This window comes from Hippichthys cyanospilos, chromosome 16, assembly GCF_059441005.1.
Source record: "Hippichthys cyanospilos isolate Australia breed blue-spotted pipefish chromosome 16, RoL_Hcya_1.0, whole genome shotgun sequence".
Classification (NCBI taxonomy): domain Eukaryota; kingdom Metazoa; phylum Chordata; class Actinopteri; order Syngnathiformes; family Syngnathidae; genus Hippichthys; species Hippichthys cyanospilos.
Genome location: NC_142384.1, coordinates 645,832 through 669,316, shown reverse-complemented (window position 1 = coordinate 669,316; position 23,485 = coordinate 645,832). Strand labels below are relative to the sequence as shown.

At 42.8% G+C, this 23,485-nt stretch overlaps 1 protein-coding gene across 5 annotated transcripts in view; it reads left to right on the top strand.

The window, feature by feature from the left end:
- The window catches only part of LOC148410104 (syntaxin-binding protein 4), a 152,446-nt gene that overhangs the window by 97,015 nt on the left and 31,946 nt on the right, over nt 1-23,485 (top strand). For all 5 annotated transcript variants that reach the window (XR_015868144.1, XM_088436542.1, XM_088436539.1 and 2 more), the window contains 3 exons: nt 1,610-1,682; nt 19,219-19,307; nt 20,856-20,952. Coding sequence is in view for 4 of the 5 variants with exons in the window: in XM_088436542.1 (XP_088292668.1) it covers nt 1,610-1,682; nt 19,219-19,307; nt 20,856-20,952 (259 nt within the window). In the remaining variant the exon portion in view is untranslated. The remainder of the gene's footprint in view (nt 1-1,609; nt 1,683-19,218; nt 19,308-20,855; nt 20,953-23,485) is intronic.

The window sequence follows — 23,485 nt, the reverse complement described above, 5'->3', positions numbered from 1 at the left end:
TATATATATATATATATATATATATATATATATATATATATATATATAGTTTATACATCAGTTTTTTGTTGCTTAAATTAATTTACTACCAAAAATAATGTAAAATTATGTTTAAAACAAATAGCAAATGTAAAAAATATACAGTATGTCAAATATTTATGATTTATGTGGCTTTATTTATATTCTTCTGAACACAGAGTACAACATGGAGGGCTACAAAAAATAAATTATAAAGTAAAAAGACCCATATCAAAAAAAGGCCAACAAAAAGTTCCAATCTCAGATTTGGTATATTTATAAGCTTTTAACTACTTACAGTAAAACAACATAAGTAAGCTTTGATTACCACACAACAAATTATACATTAAAATTTGTAAAACAATAAGAAAAAAGCAGCATCCAGGTAAAAGTTTTAGCGAGTCTTTAGCGAAGATTGGCATTCTCTGTATTGCTATCGAGCTCTCTCTCGTCTTGTCTCCCTGTCTCTCCTGTCCATGTGCTGTTCACAGTGTGCTTGCTGTGTGTGTCTCTAACCCCTCCCCCTTCTCCTCACTGCAGCGTGATTGTGTAACCCTTCCCTCCCTCTTCTACCATGGATCTTGACCAATCACGTGCGGCTTTAACCGAAGGTGGTAAAAACCGATGGCGTTATATTTGTGCCACAACCGCGAGCGTGCAAAAAAAACCAAAAAAAGAGCGCAGAAAAGAAAATTGAGCAAGCAAAAACAGATTTTGAGCACAGAAAAAGACTATTGAGCTTGCAATCATAAGAGTTTGAGTGAGCGCCGATGGATTTTGCGCCGGGAAAAAAAAGCTGCTTGCTCAAAATTCCTCTGCTCGTTCGTGATTGCCCTTTCTCGCTCAACATCTCGCTCTCACTCGCGATACTCCTCCCTCCCTTGCTCAACATTGCGTTCACTCAACATCGTGCTCTCACTCGCTCGAGTCGTCCTCTGCACGTGCTCAGTTCTGCACACACGCTACGAATGACCCACAAAGATAGCTAACATTGATTGACAGCTTGAATAAAATAGAACGAGCAAACGAGAGTGCGTCACATCGACTTGGGCGAGAGGAGGTGGGCTCATCTCATTAAAGTACAAAAACTAACAAAGTAGTTCTGTCAAATGATACGATACAGCAATAATAATAATAATAATAATAAAAGTAATGCCCATACATTGTTTCCAAAGAAGTCTACCTTCTCCCGCCCAAGTTCGTGTTGATGCACTCTCGTTTTCCCTTTCCGGGTGAATATAACAAGCAATTTTCATTGGATACCAAGCTGTCAACCAACAAGCTCTGATTGGCTAACTTTGTGGCACATTTGCAATGTGTGTGCAGAACTGAGCGCGTGCAGAGGATGACTCGAGCAAGCGAGAGCTCGAGGTTGAGCAAGGGGGGATGTACATGTGTGCAAAGAAATATGTTCTTCAGAGGGTTTTGGGGCACTTTTTTGAAACTTTTTATAGATTATGTTTATGGAACTCAAAAACAGAAGCCTTATAATTGCCCTATGATCCGTAAAGACTAAACAATTTTTTTCTTTTCAGTTTAATCATATTTTGATGTTGGAAGGTTTTGTGTTGGTGTGTTGTTTTCTTTGTAGATCTGTGCAGTAGAACCTGCTCAAGTGTCCTCACCTTCTCCTGATATCTGCCAACTGGATATCCACATTTCAGGTCTCAATACACATTGTGCCCCTGATAAAGTGCTGATCCACTGCGAAGGCTTCTTTATACACCTGCATACGCATAGGCGACAACAGCCATATTGCATCATGTGATTCAAGCATTGTGTCGCGAGACGATACGTCTGCACTTCATGCACATCATGCACTTCAGAAACTGTTGCAGAGCAGCGAATTTCACAAGCATAATCTCTCATGATTCGTCCATCTAGTCACATGATGCAATTTCCCTGTACACACATCCTCTTCTTATTCAAGAGTTTTATTGTCATATGAATAGTAAAACCATACAATCAAATTACCATTCTGTTCACTTCCCCGAGCAGACTACATTCCATAATCAAGTAAATAATAAGATAGGCAATAAAACAAAACAAAAATAGTAATAGAGCAATAAGGGCAGTAATAGTGACCACGAATAAATAAACAAACTTACATTCTGAGCATATTACAGAGTAGATTGAGTGAAAAGACTATTCATATGAGGAGGATAGTGCAAAATATCATGTAGTGCAAAATATTATGTATTTCGGAGCTTTCCTGCACTGTGCAGGGTTGTAAGATGCATTTGTACCGGCAGTAAAATGACTGGTGATGAGTCAGATTAGTACGTGAGGGATTTGTTCAGGGTCCGGATGGCCTGTGGGTAGAAGCTGTTCACCAGCCTGGCAGTTCTGGCTCTCAGGCTCTTGTAGCATCTGCCTAATGGCAGCAGTTCAAACAAGTTGTGTTGTGGGTGAGTATTGTCCCTGATGAGGTTGTGTGTCCTCCGCAGAATCTTGGTGTGGTAAATGTCCTGCAGTGAGGGGAAGTCTGCTCCACAGATGCGCTGTGAGGTCTTGATCACACGCTGGAGAGCCTTCCTGTCTTGTGCTGTACAGTTGATGTACCAGACTGTGATGGAAGTGGATATATATATATATATATATATATATATATATATATATATATATATATATATATATATATATATATATATATATATATATATATATATACGTAATTTATCCACTCCACATTTTTGTTGGGAGTAATCCAAAGAAATATAGACTCCAGGCCAGCCTTAAGTCCTTGCTTTAAACTCCTCCGGAATTCCCCTTGGTTGTCCTATCAAATCTAAATAAACATGCGAATCCGGCACATACGCGCTCCTTGCTCTAGTGCCACCTTGGAGTCCAAGCAGATCCCCTATACCATTCTACATCACATGAACTGGCCCCTTCATCCTCACCAACGTGCACAGACCAATCCAACTATGAGGGAGAACATTGTACAATATATCCCCTCCACATATCCAATAGCTGTCTGCCACTGCCGTCGATTGATCAGCCAAAAACCGAAAACAAAAATCATTGTTATCCTGCTACACGATTGATCAACTGGGCCTGGGTTCTTGTACCACAGAGGTTCAGTCACAAAAGTGGAAGTCATATTTGCGTGGGGTAAACAGGACAGCACCCAAGTTACCGCACACCTCACAGTAGTATTCCCCACATAAGTCCCATGCCCAGCTTTGTCAGTAAAGCCTCCGCTAGCAAAACATTCATAATCTGCTGTCCTATCCACTCTGTACTTAGTAGGAGGATTCTGTGACCACTATAGTGGCCGACCCCGCCTTCCCCTTTGAGTGGGACAATGGCATCGGATCTGTCAGTGCCCATAGTATGCAATTTACCATCACCATCAAGCAAATCTTTGGCAGTGGGGCCCTCATTTGCATTTCCTTTACTGCCCAACTCCTTTTTTAGTTTTGACTGTGCTGAACGCACCTTTGTGCAATGGTTCAAATGATACCACGTTGTGCTTCCTTCCACCTGGACCGCAGTTGGTGTTGTGCGGACCACCGTGTACGGGCTTTCTCGTCTTGGCTCGTGCCACTTCCGTCGGTATACTTTGATGTACACCTGGTCGTTTTTACAGCATAATCCACTATCCAACTTGAACTAAACCCCGTCATTTCTAAAAACGTCATCATCTGACTCACTGTACGGGGAAGTGGTACTTTGCCCACTCCCTCCAACTGAGAGGGTGCGACTGAAATTGTTCCATGTGAGATGACTCACATGTGAACTTGTGACTGGCAATATTGCAACTTCTTCTGAGAGGTTTTGTGCCCCCCTTCTGCCAGCCTCTGAAGTAATTTAATTGAGTCTCTGTGACAGTCATCGAATGTTGGCGCACATATGAGCAGGTCGTCAACATATTGCAACAGGGTGCTATTGAGCTGCAACCCTTCAAGGTCCCTCCTTAGCACTTGACTAAACACATGTGGGCTGTGTTTGAATCCCTGTGGCATTCTTTTGTAACAGTACTGTTTTCCGTGGTATGTGAATGCAAACGAATATTGAGAATCATCATGCAGTGGAATGCTAAAGAATGCTGAGTACAAATCTATTACTGTGAAAAACGTTCCTTCAGGTGGAACATTTGTCAAAAGAGTACGTGGATTTGGCACCTCAATGGGACTGTCCTGGACAATGTCATTCACTGCTCTCAAATCATGCACGAGCCGATACCTGGACCTATCTGCCTTCTTCCCCGGTAGGATTGGCGTGTTGCAAAAACTGTTTGTTTCAATTAAAACTCCAGCTTTCAACAGCCCCCCAATAGTTTTGCTTATCCCATCTTCGGCCTCTAATTTTAGGGGATATTGAGCACGCCTTGGTACTGTAATTTCATATTTAGTTTGAGCTCCACTCTAACCGGGTTTGCTGACCTCACCAATCCTACATCTGTTTCATGTTTTGACCACAAATATTCTGGGACATGTTTGAGCATGTCTTGCTTTAGATCGCATTTCACTTCCCTAATCTGCAGCACTTGTGCTATATCAGCTGCGATAATGATCACTTCCTTTGGTTTTGAGATCGTATGATTTCCACACAAAATTTTTCTCTATGGCTCATATGGTGAGAAGAAAATTAACGTATTTTCTGCCATTTGCCAACCTACTTTTGAGGCATCTTTCATCATCATCCCAAATCTTTGGAAGCAAAATTTTCATTAACCTGTGAAGTTTTGTGTGGTACTGAATTAGGAACATTGTACCATTGCGCAAGGAAAGGATTCGACTCCAGATTTAAAGCTGCACCCGCCTGTCCAAATATGATACATTCAGTGGTCAATGGTACCATCAGGTCTTTAGTCTGCTCTTCCCATTTTTCCTCGAACATTTTGCTACACGATGGGTCGTAGTAAATCGTGCAATGGTACGCAGATCGTGGTTTTGAAGCTTTCAGAATCTGTGCATGTATGTATTTCTCCCACTTCTGGAATGCCTGAAGCATGGGCTCTGATATGTCTCCTAGCCAATATACATTCGCGTGTGGTTTCTGTACATTCATCTGGAAATTTCCTCCTCCTTGTTCAGTTATTACTCCCTCAGATGTACATGAAATATTTACATTTAATTTACAAAAGGCATCTCCACCTAACATATTCACCGGTGTCTGTTCAGATGCAAGAACTGGCAATTTAGTTGTTTCACTTTCCATTGTTAATTGGACTGGAGCAGTTAAAGGTATTATCTGAAAGTTGTCCTGAGAATCCTACTGTTTTTCCAAATTTGGGGAGGTCAGTGGCATATTTTGGTCCCACACAAGTGTAGGTTGCTCCAGTATCGACCAACATCGGTATTTGTTTCACTTCAATTTGGACTTGACCCACTGGTTCTTTTTCAGTTATTGGTGTTAGTATTGGCAATTGACCTTCCCCTTCAGGATTCTCAGGGCACCGTTAGTACCCATTGTTTGGACCCCCCCCCAAAAAAAAATTCACTGGACCAGAACATTGCTTTTGTAAATTTGGACCTTGACCCTGAAGTTTCTGACCTCCATGACCCCACTGGAACCAATTCAGAGTCGGCCATGGGTTGGTCGGACAATTCTCTCAAATATTTCTCAGCTGTTGGCATCCCCAACAGCCTCTAGGGAGGGCTTGCAGAGGAGGATCTTGTCACTGAATCCTCCTTATTAATCCACCTCTTTGTGCTGTCTGAAATTGCGCTCTCATTTGCGGTGTTTGTCTTGCTTGGACTTGCAGAGGAGGCTAAGCATATACATTGACGACTGGTGGCATTTGAACTGGTGGTGCTGAGGCTGGTAAAGGAGGTGGAGCTGGAGGTGTCATGACTGGTGCATCCACAGTCAAGCTCGCCCCTTCTGTTGCGGCCTTCGTTCTATTTCTATTTGACAGCTCCCCAAACTGCAAATGAGCGACTTTCCTTTGCAATTCTTTATCTTGTTCTTTCAGTCTCTGTTCATCTCGTCTGTGTTTTCAATTGCATGCACCACATGGTCAGAGAATTCTCTGTGTGGTTTTGATGTCAGTCGCACTACATCCTCCAATCTGCTGCTCACTGGAGATGGCATGGCTTCAATGACTGCTGTTCTGAAGAGTGTGGTCATCAGAAGACTGTCATTAACCTCCCCCTCCGTCTCTTGCTTCCATCGTTTAAATTGGTGACTGATGTATTCAGCAGGGTTCTCTGCCTCAGACAGTGGCTGTCCTTTCAAGGCCTTAGGATCAATCTTGATCGGATACTCTCTTCGCAGTGCGTCCCATAAGTCACTGTAGTATGGATTGAATTCAATGCCCTCCGATTCAGGCTCAAATAGATCACGTTTTCCATTGTTGGTATTCCCAATACCCGTGTCCATACAGCCTTGATATCACCGAGCGCCAATATTTTTCCAGCTGTTTCTTCTTCGAAAGCCCTTATCCATTTTCCGGCTCCCTCCCTTGGGTCCTCCAGGTTAAGCCAATATGACTGTGCCTCTCTTTTTTTCATCCCTTTGAGTGCCTGATCTCTTTCCGCATAACAATCCAAAATCTTCAACTTTTTTTTCTTTGCGCCCTTTCTCTCTGTGCTACAATATTGTGGAGGGTTAGATAGTTCATTAATTGGGAACGCAGGAGATTGTTCATCATCGTCAATATTAACATGCCCTGCAACATGAACTGTTCCAATCAAGGAAAGGATAAAGGCCAGATGGGGTCATTGACACTGGCTGATAATCCTTCCCTAGTTCCTCAATCTTTTCCCTCTCCTCCCTTGGGTCCTCCAGGTTAAGTCAATATGACTGTACCTCTCTTTTTTTTCATCCCTTTGAGTGCCTGATCTCTTTCCGCGTGACAATCCAAAATCTTCGACTTTTTTTCTTTGCGCCCTTCCTCTCTGTGCTACAATATTGTTGAGGGTTAGATAGTTCATCAATTGGGAACGCAGAAGATTGTTCATTGTCGTCAATATTAACATGCCCTGCAACATGAACTGTTCCATCAAGGAAAGGATTAAGGCCAGATGGGGTCATTGACACAGGCTGATAAGGCATGCCATTCATGTTTTTGTATTTATTTTAAACTCACCTTTCTTTTGAACTTTAAGCATTTCATGAATTTTTCACATTCTTCCTAAATAATTCAATTTCCTTTTTGAACAACCGTATAATTTCCAGTTCTTTTTCCCTTTTCTCCTGTCTTTTGTTAATTTTGTTTTTTGCTTTATAATCTTTAATTCGGATTTCCATATCCTCACACAAACTTACATCGAATGTTCCACCTTCAGGCCAATTTGGGCATAAGATCTTTTTATGCTTTCCCCACTTTGTAGAGGCCTTTTCTATGTCCTCCCTCCTGGCGGGTTTTTAAATCCCAAAATCAGTGTTGAAGAAACAGCCATTTCCGTTCCACGTCCAACTTTCCGAAGCAATAGTTCAAAATTAATATATGTTTTGTAGCACACCAAGTAAATTGTGAGTATTTTTTTTTTCCTACCAAGAAAATAAGATAATTACAGACAGGGGATGCAAACTTAAAATAAACTAAAAGAACTAACTAACTAAAATATTTAAGGTCAAGCACTAGTATTTTAGTAAAAAAACAAACAAACAAAAAAACACAGGAATAACATGCAAAGGCTTTCCTTTAAATCTTTGCCTACCACGAAAACAGCACAAAAGAAAAAAAGAAAAGAGAGAATCTAGTTCTTCAATGCTTATGGGGAGGGGGAGCAGCCACACCCCTCTAAGTTACCCTCTAGTAAACCTCCGAGGCTCACCATTCTACATCCGGTCACCGAAAGAGTCACATCATTAATGCGAGTCAATACACTCGAAACACTGCAAACTTCGTCCAATAAAACTTACTTACCGCAACCTTCTCTTACACTTGACACTGTCACACAAATAACAATTAACATGCATTTACGATCTCTATTACCCACATACTGTGCTCACACACCCAACGTACTACAACCCACAACCTAGATACGACCAGAGAACTCGAAAAAACATACTACTCTTTAAAACAAACTGCAATTGTCAACAGCAAATATACATGTATACACGTAAGTCTTGCAGGTCAGTGCACTTTTGTTCACACTTCTTTAGTTCAGATATGCACTAAGATACTCTATAAATTACCTTGTCTGGCTCAGAGCTCTGCAAGACATTCTGAAGCATTCACAAGCTCCTTTTTATAGATGGGAGTTTTTCAACTCAGATGTATTTTATTAGGCAGCGTTGCTCGCTTTTCGCGTGAATTCCGTTGCGCTCTCAGAAGAACACGAAAAGCTCAGGCGCGCTACTGCTCTCAGAAATGAGAGCCCACATTTCAATCAAATTGCAGAGAGCCCTAAATCTCGGGCATATATTTCTCAAACTCTACCTCCCATAGTAAAGGCCTGCGCTGGTTTCGGCGATCCTTTTTGATCGCTGCAGTCTTCCTGACCGCTACTGAAAGCAAGCACTTTACTTCTTTCTTCCTTGCCCTCTTTTTGTTTGTTTGTCCAATCCCACTGTATTTTACAGCTAGACTCGAGCCTTTTTAGTACAACACATAGAGGCTTTGACTCGTGTGAGCGTGCACATTCCGTCAAACTGCCCCCGTGTAATTGAACTGCAACAGGTTCCGATAACAGGAGAAGTTCAAGTGCTAACTCCCACTGCACTAACCGCATCGCGGCGCCAAACCCAAAAAACTGCAAGAATTTTTACCCTTTTTTTGTGGCCACAGGATTTGGCACCAATGACGCGCAGACAGCGAGCATCAACAACTTCCTCCCGCTTCGTTCGTGACGCCAATATTTCGGAGAGCGACCAAGTTTGCCAGTTGTATAACTTTACGTGCTCATGGTGGTGACCCTGACCAGTCAGCACTCCGAGACGTCCATAGTCCAGGAACACTTGGTGCTATTATATATATATATATATATATATATATATATATATATATATATATATATATATATATATATATATATATATATAAAAAAAAATATATATATATATATATATATATATATATATATATATATATATATATAAATATATATATATATATATATATATATATATATATATATATATATATATATATATATATATATATACACAGTCAGCCCCCGGTTTACGAACACCCTCTTTTACGAGCGTGGAGTTTTTTGTCCCCCACTTAGGTGCAAACCTTTCGTCTTACGAACAATCTGACATGCCGGCCATTGTATTAGTTCAGATATTTTCGCTCTGCTGCGTCAACAAAATCAATAGACGACGCTGGTCACTGCGACGTTGAACGCTATTGCTCTTACAATGTCACAGTCACGGTGTCAGTCACGGAGTCAGTCACGGAGATGCCGATATGCTATTGGTCGATTAAGGCCACGGTCTCGGTCTCACTCACTGAGATGCTATTGCCCGGCGTCATGTCAATCACAGAAATGCCGATATGCTATTGGCCGAACGCCTTTATCTAGCTTGATGGCACAGCTGGTCGGGACGGAAGGAAGGAGAGAAAATGAGTGAAAAACGGAAGGAAGGAATGTTGTGAAGACTTTGGAAACTTTATCTGTTAGACATGGCTTCTAAAATTGCAAGTGGCGGTAAAGGAAGAAGTAAGAGGATGATGACAATAGAAACCAAGCAGGAGATAATAAAAAAAAAAAAATACGAAGGAGGCGCATGCATAGTTAACCTTGCTCGTGAGTATGGACGGAACCGCTCGGCAATCTTCTAAGGGCAAGACTTTCCTTGCCGGGGGACGGACCTCGCTCGACAACAAAATGGAGAGGCTTTTTCTATTATGGATTAAAGAGAAGGAAATCGCCGGTGATATGTTTTAGGTTGAGAAAATTTCTTGTTTAAGAAAATAAATAAATAAATTCTGCGGGTTGGTCTCTGCTCACCTCAGTCTCCACTCAGCTCAAATCACGTCGCTCCAGAGGAAAAAGTCATTTATCCTTTGTGTATCCATGTTAATTAAATTAACTACACAGTAGGTTATGGTACTAATTTTAAATGTTTGTGTAAATACGTGATGGTTTTATCTCTGATTTAACCACGCGTTGCCAGTCAATGTGTACGTACAATTGACATCGTTTTACTACTTCAACGAAATAATCTGCTCACGCATGACACGGAAACGCTGATATGCTATTGCTCTTACAATGTCACAGTCACTGTTTCAGTCATGGTGTCAGTCACTGAGATGCCGATATGCTATTGGTCGAACGCCTTCATCTAGCTTGATGGCACAGCTGGTCAGGACGGAAGGAAGGAGAGAAAATCAGTCAAAAACGGAAGGAAGGAATGTTGTGAAGACTTTGCAAACTTTATCTGTTAGACATGGCTTCTAAAATTGCTAGTGGTGGTAAAGGAAGAAGTAAGAGGATGATGACAATAGAAACCAAGCAGGAGATAATAAAAAAAAAAAAAAAAAAAAAACGAAGGAGGCGCACGCATGGTTAACCTTGCTTGTGAGTATGGCCGTAACAGCTCGGCAATCTTCTAAGGGCAAGACTTTCCTTGCCGGGGGACGGACCTCGATCGACAACAAAATGGAGAGGCTTCTTCTATTATGGATTAAAGAGAAGGAAATAGCCGGTGATATGTTCTAGTTTGAGAAAAGTTCCCTCAAATAAATAAATAAATTCTGCAGTTGGTCTCTTCTCCTCTCCGCCTCCACCCAGCTCAAGTCACGTCGCCCCAAAGGTAAATGTCATTTTTCCTTTGTATATGTTATTTAATTTAACTGTACAGTAGATTATGTTACTCATTTTTAATATGTGTATGAAGTCGTGATGTTTTTACCTAAGGTTTTTGCACGCGTTGCACGCATTCACTAATTAACATAGGTTTGGATTGCCCGTCATACGAACAGTTTAAGTTACGAGCGTAGCGGCTGAACGGATTAAGTTCGTAACACGGGGGCCCACTGTGTGTGTGTGTGTGTATATATATATATATATATATATATATATATATATATATATATATATATATATATATATATATATATATATATATATATATATATTAGTCTCTCCATCCATCCATTTTCTTCCGCTTATCCAGAGTCGGGGCACGGGGGCAGCAACCTCAGCAGGGAAGCCCAGACTTCCTTTATCCCGGCCACTTCATCCAGCTCCACTGGGAAGATCCCAAGGTGTTCCCAGACCAGCCAAGAGACATAGTCCCTCCAGCGTGTCCTGGGTCGTCCCCGGGGCCTCCTCCCAGTGAGACATGCCCAGAACACCTCACCAGAGAGGCGTTCGTGAGGCATCCTAACCAGAAGCCTGAACCACCTCAACTGGCTCCTCTCAACGCGGAGTAGCAGCGGCTCGACACCGAGACCCTCCTGGATGACCGAGCTCCTCACCCTATCTATAAGCCTGGACACCCTGTGGAGGAAACTTATTTCGGCCGCTTGTATCCGGGATCTCATTCTTTCGGTCATGACCAGGAATTGTGACCATAGGTGAGGGCAGGAGCATAGATTGACCAGTAAATAGAGAGCTTTGCCCTTCGGCTCAGCTCTCTCTTCACCACGACAGACATACAGACTCCGCATGACAGCAGACGCTGCACCAATCTATATAGTCTACTTAACTTGAAAACGTTGATTTCTTTGCTTTCTTTTCTGTTCAGTGTGGGGTGCACAGTTAAATCAACAGGTTTGGGTGAAGCTCTACATGCACAGTTCTTTGGCAAACATTGGATTGTACATAATGTGTGTATGTATATACATAATGGGTTTGTATGTATATATATTATATACGCTATATTTATACACACACAAACACACAGAGTTTTGAGAAATGAAATTAGACATGAAATTAATTCGTTGGTTTTGGATGCTTTTGTACCATATTTTGTGAATCTTGTGTCACGCTGAGGCATGGCAGAGCACGGAGGTGCGGGGTGGTAGACCCAGAGATGCAAGAAAGCCAGGAGGGAATATGCTCAACAGATGGAACTTTAATAATAAATGATGCAGGACTTAGGAGGGAACAAAAACCAGAACAAAAAATAAACTCACGGGGGACAGCGACCGGGACACTGCTATACGAGATGCAAGGATCAGTGAGATAAACGTATTACTCCTATTCATCAGGGACACTTTCTAGCCCATTCACTGCCCATGTGATCTCTGAGCAGAGTACTGGTGTGCAGTTACTTTTAACATTGAATTAAGACTGATTTTGGGGTATGGGTCACTCAAGCATTCCAAAGGTGCAGAACGGCGAAAAAAAAAACTGACCTGACAACCCAACACACTGAACAAAAGACAGGGACTTTAAATAGACGCAAAATATTTTGGAAAACGTGATACACCCCGAAGGGAAATGAGAGGTGAGGGAAACGGATTGGTTGAGACATGGGGGCTAGAACACGCGGATGACAGGAGAAATAAAGCAGGTGGACGAGATCAAACTGAGATACTAAGAGGAAAGGCAGACATGAGGGAAACAAAAAAACAAACAAAAACATAACTCACTTAACCCGAAAAACAATAAACCCCAACCAAACATAACATCTTGAATTCTGAAATTGAGGATTGTGGCCTGTGGAATGTTGTTCCACTCCTTTTTAATGACTGTGCAAAGTTGCTGGATATTAGCAGGACCTCCAGTTCTAACACGCTGTCTTATATGCCAATCCAGAGCAACCCAAACATGCTGGGTGACATGCACATGCCCAGTGAGTTTGATGGCCAAGCAAACACTGGGATGTTTCAGATTCAAAAATTGTGTACAGATCCTTGCAACAAGTGGTGGTGAATTATCATGTTGCAACATGAGAAGATGTCTTTGGATATACGTACAGTATGGCACAACATGGGCAAGAGAATCTTGTCACAGTGTCCTTGTGCATTTAAAACGGCATTAAAAAAATGCACCTGTGTTCTTCGTCCATATGCAGTATGATAACCTGCCCATACCATAACTCCACCATGGGCCACTAGAGCCACAACATTCACATCACAGAAACCCAAATGCTGGGTTTCTGCAGACAGCACCACAAATGCTGTCTGCTATCTGCTCCGGAGAGTGTTCCTGGAGATTCGTTCGTGAAGAGAATACCTCTCCATTGTGTTAGACGCAATCAAATGTAAACATTTCCCAACTCAACTCGCTCAGGACGACAAACTGAAGTCAGATCAAACACTGATGAGGACGACGAGCATGCTGATGAACCTCCCTGTGACAGCTTCTGACAATTTGTGCAGAAATTATTTGGTTATGCAAACCAGTTGTTACAGCAGATGTCAGGGTAGCTTGGTCTCAGATGATCTTGAAAGTGTACATGCTGGATATGCAGGTCTGGTGTGGTTATACGTGGTCCACGGTTGTGAGACAGACTCTTTGGGTGTACTGCCAGATCCTCTCAAAGGTCTTTGGAGTTTATAGTCGAGAAATGAACATTCAATTGACAAGCAACAATGCTGGTGGACATCCATGATGTCAGCATGGCAATTTCATGCTCCCTCAAAATCTGGAGCTGTTTGTTACGTGATAAAACTGACCTTTTATTGTGGCAAGTATAGGGCACACCTGTGCAATAATCTTGCTGTTGAATCCACATTTTAATGTGGCACACCTGTGAGGTGGAATGGATTATCTCGGCAAAGGAGTAATGGTCACTACCACAGATTAAGACAGATTTGCGAGCGATACTTGAGAGAAATTGTTATTTTGTGCATTCCGAAATTTTTTTTTCCAGTGATCCCTCCTACTTGGCGGTCTCAGATATCGCAGTCTCAGTACTTTTTCCAGGAAAAATTAAAAATATTTCAAAATAAAAAAATAATTTAAAAAATGCGCAAAAATGGAAAAAAATGAAAAAAAGCAAAAAGTACATGATGCAGTACTGTAGTCATCAAATAACTAAGTAATATTAGTTAATAACTATGTTAAGAATTCTTCAAACGTTACAATTCGTGACGTTTTTTTATCTTATTTTGAAATGCATGCTTTTAATTTGTCGGGTCGCGTTGCATTTCCGTTTCATATTTTACGTTCTCTGTGCGTCATTGGGCTCATTACGGTGACGTAGCGAATGACAACGTAAGCTCATATTTATAGTTCATTATCATTTATGTTGACAACGCACGGTACTGCCTATGTTTAGTAATTGAGTGTTTATTCTGTTTATGTGTTCGTTTGTGTAGAGGTTGCACTTTATAGTTAGTAGTTGTTGTTAGTTGTTGCTAACCCGCTAATGTCGGCTAAAAATACAGTAAATTTGGCAGTTTGGCAAGTGTTTATATATTAGTTGACTGACTTTAACATTGTTGTTGATTTATTATTCAACAGATACTACACGATACACCATACATGAGCCAAAATAAATGTGAAGTTCAACGTGATGACTTGCGTACTCTTTCACCGGAGTTTTGGTGCAGATAACCATTCCTGAGAACAAATTCTCAACAAACTAAGAAATATTAGTTATTTGATGAATATACAATACTGTTAATAATGTTAATACGGACGCAGACTCCATATGAAGAAAAAGATAAATGGATTTATGTTTCCCTCGCCCGGACGCGGATCACCGGGGCCCCCCTCTGGAGGTGGGCCTCGTTGGCGAGCGCCTGGTGGCCGGGCCTGCACCCATGCCCGGCCGGGCTCAGTCCGAAAGGAATCTCGTGGGTCCCCCCCCATATGGGCTCACCACCTGTATGAGGGGCCATAGGGGTCGGGTGCAATGAGAGCTGGGCGGCGGCCAAAGGCAGGGACCTTGGCGCACCGATCCCCGGCTACAGAAGCTAGCTCTTGGGACATGAAATGTCACCCCTTAGGTGGGGAAGGAGCCTGAGCTGGTGTCCGAGGTTGAGAAGTTCCGACTAGATATAGTCGGACTCACCTTCACACACAGCTTGGGCTCTGGTACCAGTCCTCTCGGGAGGGGTTGGACTCTCTTCCACTCTGGAGTTGCCCGCAGTGAGAGGCGCAGAGCTGTTGTGGGCATTCTTGTTGCCCCCCAGCTCAGCACCTGTACATTGGGGTTTACCCCAGTGGACAAGAGGGTAGCCTCCCTCCGCCTTTGGGTTGGGGGACGGGTCCTGACTGTTGTTTGGGCCTATGCACCAACTAGCAGTTCAGAGTACCCACCCTTTTTGGAGTCCTTGGATGGTGTGCTGGAGAGCGCTCCCTCCAGGGACACCCTCGTTCTGTTGGGGGACTTCAATGCTCACGTGGGCTATGACAGTGAGACCTGGAGGGGCGTGATTGGGAGGAACGGCTGGAAACGTCTGGCAAAGTCCCACGTCCCGGGGGGGGCGGGGGACCTTGAGTCTGAGTGGACAATGTTTCACGCCTCCATTGTCGAGGCGGCGGATCAAAGTTGTGGCCGTAAGGTGGTCGGTGCCTGTGGCGGCAATCCCTGAACCCGCTGGTGGACACCAGCTGTAAGGGATGCCGTCAAGCTGAAGATACCGGCTGGCCAAGCTGAGTGCGGCAGTCGCTACAGCAAAAACTCGGGTGTGGGAGGACTTTGAGGCCATGGAAAGCGACTTCTGGATGGCTTTGAAGAAATTCTGGTCCACCATCCGGCGTCTCAGAGGGGGGAAGCAGTGCACTATTGACACTGTGTCCAGTGGAGATGGGGCACTGCTCACCTCAACTCGGGACGTTGTGAATCGGTGGGCAGAATACTTCAAAGACCTCCTCATTCCCCCGACACGTCTTCCTCTTAGGAAGCAGAGTCTTCGGGCACCAAGGTGCGCTTTCCCATCTCTGAGGCTGAAGTCACTGAGGTGGTCAAAAAACTCCTTGGTGGCAAGGCCCCGGGGGTGGATGAGATCCGCCCGGAGTTCCTGCTCTGCAACATCGCGTGGACTTCGGGGACAGTGCCCCTGGATTGGCAAACTGGGGAGGTCCCCTTATATATATATATATATATATATATATATATATATATATATATATATATATATATATATATATATATATATATATATATATATTTATTTATAAGAAGGGGGACTGGAGGGTGTGTTCGAAGTACAGGGGAATCACACTCCTCAGCCTCCCCGATAAGGTCTATTCAGGGGTGCTGGAGAGGAGGGTCCGTCGGGAGGTTGAGTCTCAGATTCAGGAGGAGCAGTGTGGCTTTCGTCCTCGCCGTGGAACAGTGGACCAGGTCTACACCCTCGGCAGGGTCCTCGAGGGTGCATGGGAGTTTGCCAACCAGTCTACATGTGCTTTGTGGACTTGGAGAAGGCGTTCGACCGTGTCCCTCGAGGAGCTCTGTGGGAAGTGCTTCGGAAGTACTGGACCCCCTGATACGGGCTGTTCGGTCCCTGTACGACCGTTGTCAGACCTTGGTCCGCATTTCTGGCAGTAAGTCGAATTCATTTCCAGTAAGGGTTGGACTCCGTCGAGGCTGCCCTTTGTCACCGATTCTGTTCATTACCTTTATGGACAGAATTTCTAGGCGCAGCCGAAGCGTTGAGGGGGTCCGGTTTGGGAGCCTCAGCATTGCATCTTTGTTTTTTGCGGATGATGTGGTGCTGTTGGCTTCTTCAGGCCGTGACCTCCAACTCTCACTGGAGCGGTTCGCTGCCGAGTGTGAAGCTGCTGGGATGAAGATCAGCACCTCCAAATCTGAGACCATGGTCCTCAGTCGGAAAAGGGTGGAATGCCCTCTCCAGATCGGGAGGTCCTGCCTCAAGTGGAGGAGTATCTCGGCGTCTTGTTCACGAGTGAGGGTAGGATGGAGCGTGAGATCGACAGACGGATCGGTGCGGCGTCTGCTGTCATGCGGGCTCTGCACCGGTCTGTCGTGGTGAAGAGAGAGCTGAGCCGAAAGGCAAAGTTCTCTGTTTACCACTCGATCTACGTTCCTGCCCTCATCTATGGCCACGATCTGTGGGTCGTGACAGAAAGAGCAAGATCCCGGATCCAAGTGGCCGAAATGAGTTTCCTTCTGTTTTATTGAAAGGATCGGTGCTGGTCGGCGCTCAGGAGACAAAGACAACACTCAACAAAAGACCAATGTTCCCAAATGCTATTTAGCCCAAATAACTGGCATATTTATTTTGACCAAATGCAAGTTCTCAAAATATGCCGAGAAGGTGGAGAGCCAACACCCAGGCAGAGCTCCGCTTGTATCATTTGCAATGCACAGGTTGTCCAATTATCTATATGTGATAGAGTCTTTAACGCATCATACGTTTCATTCCATAATTTTAACTCCCATGTAAATACCTTTTTCCAAACATTTGTGTTTTCTAATTGCCCTACCGTAGCTTTTAGAAGCCCTACCCCTACCTGATGTATAGCCTCTGATGCATGTTGCCCTGTGTTAGATAACATTGTTCTAGTTACTTCATTATCTGCAGCATTAGCCACACCATATAGTGTTCATGTTCCTTAGGATACCCCCCGGACGCCTCCCCGGTCAGGTGTTTCGGGCATGTCCCACTGGAAGGAGGCCCCGGGGACGACCCAGGACACGCTGGAGAGACTATGTCTCTCAGCTGGCCTGGGAATGCCTCGGGATCCTTCCGGAAGAACTGGATGAAATGGCCAGGGAGAGGGAAGTCTGGGCTTCCTTGCTCAAGCTGCTGCCCCCGCGACCCGACCCCGGAAGACAGCAGTAGAAGATGGATGGATGGATGTTAATAAGGATAATGTAATGATAAATAATAGGAGAAAGGAAATAAAATATGCAACAAAAAAAAAGGATTGTTCATGGTTACTGCGGCTAAATTGGGGCATACATAGAAATCTAGGAACTGATACCCTACGTCGCGGGTTTCAGACTTCGCGGGGGGTTGACACCCCCATTAACCGCGAAGTAGGGGGTTCACTGTATATCTTTGTTATTTTTTTAAAAATGGGAGCAAAAACAAGTGGTGCAGTACAGTATATTGTTTTTCAGTGTATTTTGTATTAATGCAAATGGTATTGGCATCATATGTTTGCATTTTGGCTTCAAACAGCCGAGCGGACCGCTCCAATGGTAAATTTCGTATCCAGGATGCAGACATCCTATGGCAATCCTATTGACCTGGATTATCACAGTCAAGGTTATATTTTAGGTGGTTTTACCCCTGGGCTCCTGGTTGGTCCCTATTGGTTAAGCCCATTACCAGCTTTGACAGATGTCAGCAGTTTGAGAAGATGTGCCAAAAGCAAAATGCAGTCTATTTTTTTTGCCCCAGTTTTAGTGCAGACTGTTTCATGAATCAAATTTTACATTTGATGACCTGTCATGTCAGATGTTTTTCTCAAAATGCTGGATTACATTTGCGCACACACACACAATATCTTTAAACTGGTCTCTCTGACAGGCTCTTGTTAGCTAAACCATTGGAGCAACAATTTATCAGCGGTTTGCAATCCTACTAGGAAGATAAAAAGGCATCTGCTGACAAGTAATGTGACTGTTCTAACCCGGGACTTTAACATGAGTCACTTTTTCCTGAGATGTTTTTTTATTTTTCAATTAAAGCAATACAAACTAAAACGTGATAAAATAACAATCATAAGTTTGATTTTGAAAAGGGATAAAAATAAACAAAAACAAGTTAGAAATGGGTAGAAATTAGAAGTTGCGCCACCACATATTGTTCAATGTGCAAATAAATGTCAATATGTTGTTGCCCCCTATAAACTGCATGAAAGAAAAGTGAATCATATGCATGTGTGTGTGTGCATGTGTGTGTGTGTGTGCGCGCTTGACAGCAGGATTTAATGCACAGATTTATCACGGCAGCAGTCATCACTATTGGTTAAAGGTGGGACAATTTGAATATGGCTGCTTTGAAAGGGAGGAAGGTTTTGTTGCTATCAGGACTGAGTGCTTTTATAAACACCTATGCACACGTTTTACGAACACATACACACACTGCAGATGCAGGAACAGTGCCATTGCCATAACAAATCTGGGACAGTGAAGCTCATCAAATTAGTATTAGACACAGGCTGTCTACTCTTCTGTTTGTCACAGTACTCCCTCTCTGCCATCGACATAATCACTCATCTTTGCTCTACCTCACTCTTTTTAATCAAGTGTTTTTTCATCCCATCCCTCTCAGTCATAAAATCACCTCTGATCACTGCAGCTAGTCACTTCCACAAGACCAGAAACAATAGCAGGTTCATCTTCTATTAGTCCAGATTATCTAGTACAGTATAGTCTATTACAGTATACCCTGTCTGTTATTGCCCAATAATAATAATATACCATAATAGTTCTCGAGCCTCTTGTTCAACCACATCTTTTCTTTTCCCTCTCCAGATTCGATCAATGAGAGGTCACCCACAAGGACCAAACCTAAGATCTCACTCGACCCCTACATTCGACTCAAATCAGACAAATTGGATTTGGTGAGTCCTGTCAGGGACAATTTTTTGCTGTTTAGTTTCTTCCCCAACAATTTAGGTCCTCGATATTTAAATAAAACATCAAATTTGTTAAATATGTGATGAGGTACAGTTGTGTAATAATTACATTCAGACACTGGCACTTTTCCATATAATCACATGTGTACCAAAAAGAATCAAACTAAACTTTCTAACACAAACTAAGAATGGAAAACTTTACGGGACCACACATGTTCTTTCCTATGCCTGTCACAATAATGCAAACAATGAGGAGTGATTGTATCAAAGTTGTATACAAAACCTCAGCAGAGCAACCATAAAATCTGTCGTCAAGACCAAAAGACTCTCAAATCCTTAACGAGCCTCTATCATTCAAATTCAAAATTTTGCAGCATTTATCATGTTAGAATGCTATTTTCTCAGCAAAAACATCTGCTGTGTGTTTTTTGTTTGTTTTGTTTTTTCAAAAAAGAAAAGAACTTTTTGGGAATGTGATGCAGACAGGCATCAAGAAAGAACATGTGTCGGGCTAAAACCTCAAAAGTCAGATTTTGGTGAATTTCCTCGCAACTATTCTGCCTGACACAAGCTAAATGCAAAAAAATGCTTATCAGTTTGAACATTGATTGTATTTGAAAGAGTATAGGTTGAAAAGGATTTGAAAATCATTGTATTTCGTTTTTATTTACTTTTTCACACAGTGGATTTAGTGTTTCTAAATACTACATAATTACTGTAGATTATTAGTATGATGTACTACTACTATGACTACTAAAGATTAATAATATATTAAGAATATAGAATACTGTAATAATAATAATACTATTAGTATTAATAATTGCAATAATTATTGTAATTTAAACTACACAGCGTTTTTCCGGTGGTTAGCTGAATCTCGTAAACCAATAAATATTGCTCGGTTGGTAAAGAAAAGAAAATATGTATCTAATGTATGTATGTTTACTGAAAAACTGGAAAGACATTTGATGTTTCTGTTCATATTGTATCTTGTATCAAATTTATTGTACTCAGAATTTCTCTCAGCTTTTTTTCTTTTTTCACATTTAAAGCCCTGAGCACGCTTCTCATCTACTTGTTGATCTGACTCTGTCTGCTATTTTACAGTGACAGACTTTATTTTACATTTTACCATACTCTATCACCTTTCTCACCCAAGTCTCATCCATGACTTCAGGCATCACTTCGCCCTTGTCAGTCAGGCTGAGACTTTATCAGTAAAACTTGCCATGAAAAATTGCAGCTGACTATATAGTGCATGAATAAAAAATGAGATAATATTTATAAGCCATGCATGGAGCCTGGATAGACTTTGACAATTTTGCTGAACCTATAACCATATTAAATGGTTCTAACATGGGATTGCATGGGATACTATTTATGGTATCCCTTTTATATTTAGGTGAATTTTTTTGTTTCAACCTTTCTTGTAATACAGTACATATGATTGCCAAAGTGCGAACTCATCTCAACCTGTACAGGTACAGCTACTGTGGTTGCAGTGAGTATGCTAATTGTGTTCATTACTCGTAGGCGCTGTCCTTTCTCGGCTTGGATGTCACAGATGAGAAAAGAATTAAATTACAACAAAGCCTGACTACTGACCCACAAGGCACTGTGGCCTATGGAGGTGAAGCCCTCGTAAACACACATACACATGATGCTTCAAGTTGTGTCAACTGTAAGTGACAGATCAGAGTTGAAACACTGTCAAATCGCAGCATCAGTGTGAAAACTATTTTTCATTTATTGGTTGTGGCACTTCTGTGGCACTCTCTCTCTCTCTCTCTCTCTCTTTCTTTTTGTGCGCCTCTTACTCTTGCTGTTTATTTACATGCGTGTGGCTCTCTGCCATTCCGCGTGCCCCCTCAAAATAAAAAATCATAACATTGTGTAATACAAACTGGTGGGACATGCCCAGAACACCTCAACAGGGAGTCTGTGAGGCATCCTAACCAGATCCCCGAATCACCTCAACTGGCTCCTCTTAATGCAAAGGAGCAGCGGCTCAACACTGAGTCAACTTCCAGGAAATTTTGACCGCTTGTATCCGGGATCTCGTTCTTTCGGTCACAAACGAATTATTGCTTGTGATGATAGGTGAGGGCAGGAACGTAGATTGATCAGTAAATAGTGAGCGTCGTCTTTCGGCTCAGCTCTTTCTTTACCACGACAGACCGTTACAGACTGTGCATTACAGCAGACGCTGTCAATTGTGGTATATTTTGAGCTGTAATGCTACCCATAGTTGTCACGCATGATGGGTAAGCTGGCTCCGGATAGCGTTGTACCGCGTTTTATTATGCTATGCTAGTAAAGAGTCAACACTATTATCATAGTTATGAGTATCACTGTTATATTAAGTAACAAAAAGAGTGAAAGATATAACATCGATCTCCCGTTGTATCTTACCCTTTCTCGTGATCAAGACCCAGACATACTTGAACTCCTCCACTTGGGGCAGGACCTCATCCTCAACCCGGAGAGTGCATTCCACCCTTTTCTGACTGAGGACCATGGTCTCATATTTGGGAGTTCCCAGCTGCTTCACAATTGGCGGTTTGCTCCAGTGAGAGTTGGAAGTCATGGACTGAAGAAGCCAACAGCACCACATCATCCGCAAATAGCAAATATGCAATGCTAAAACTCCCAAACCGAACCCCCTCAACAGTTCACCTGTGCCTAGAGATTCTGTCCATAAAATGAATGAACAGAATCATTAACAAAGAACAGCCTTGCGGCATCCAACCCCCACTGGAAACGGATTTGACACACTGCTGGATATGTGGGCCAAACTCGGACATTGGTTGCACAGGGACCGAACAGCCCTTATCAATGAGTTCGGTACCCTGTACTCCCAAAGCCCCCCCCTCCCATTTTCCTCCTGAATCCGAGATTTGACTTCGTGACGGACCCTCCTCTCCAGCACCCACAAATAGACTTTACAGGGGAGGCTGAGGAGTGTAGTTGGGAGCACTCCTTCCGGTCCCCCTTCTTAAAAAGGGGAACCACCACTTCAGTCTGCCAATCCAGAGGCCCCGTTGTCCACACAATGTTGTAGAGGCGTGTCAACGAGGACAGCCCTACAACATCCAGAGCTTTCAGTAACTCGGGCATATCTCATCCTTGGGCCTACAGAGGCGTTTTTTTGACCACCTCAGTGACGTCATCCCCAGAGATGGGAGAACTCACCTCGGGGCATGAAGTCCCCGGTTCCTCAGAGGAAAACGTGTCGCTGGAGTTGAGGAGGTCTTTGAAGTATTCTGCCCACTGGTTCACGATGTTCAAAATTGAGGTCAGCAGCGCCCCATTTTGACTATCCACGGTGTTATTTGTGCATTGCTTACCCCTCCTGAAACGCCGGATGGTGGACTAGAATTTTCCTAAAGCCGTCCTATCCAGATCATCTGAAAACCACATGATTGACCCAATTTCCGATTATGTGATCTGAATCAAGACATCCCTAGTTCAAGTTATAGTCATTTATTTTATTTTTTTTATATTTTGATGATGGAAGTGTTATTTCTATTTTTTAATCATGTGTGAAAGAAGACTGGGGTGCCATTTTTATTATATTTGGCTGATGAGGAATGGACTGATGATGTACGGTGTGCGATGGAACCCATAAGCACTTGAGAGAAGTTGAGACTTGTTATCTAATGACTTTGGTAAAGTAAACGTACTGGAAAGCTGTTCAAATGAACAGAACACATTGTCCACATAAAGATCATTAACTGAATTTATCCCATCACCAAGGTATTTTTTATTTTTTTAAATTGTGATGTTCAGGGCATTTTCTTTTGTGTGGTACGACAGCTATTCTACGCATCTGAAGTCACAGTAGGATAGCTGTCCTGATCTAAACATACTTTTCCAATGCTTTCTCGGTGGACCACAACTCTCTCTACGTAGCAAAATTGGTCTGGCCCAGTTCTGGCCCACATCACGGACTCACAGATGGCCCACATACCTCAATGAATGACGGTCCTTTGGTGGGCCATTTTTATCCACAACGTGGGCCGCATAAGGGCCATATCTCAGCCAAACTGTATTGCCATACCTGGCCCAGAGCTGGGCCAAATCATTTTCAGAACTGGTTCCTAATCTCAACCTTAACTAAGCCACTTCATTCACGAGCCATATTTGATCAAATTTTTCATTTT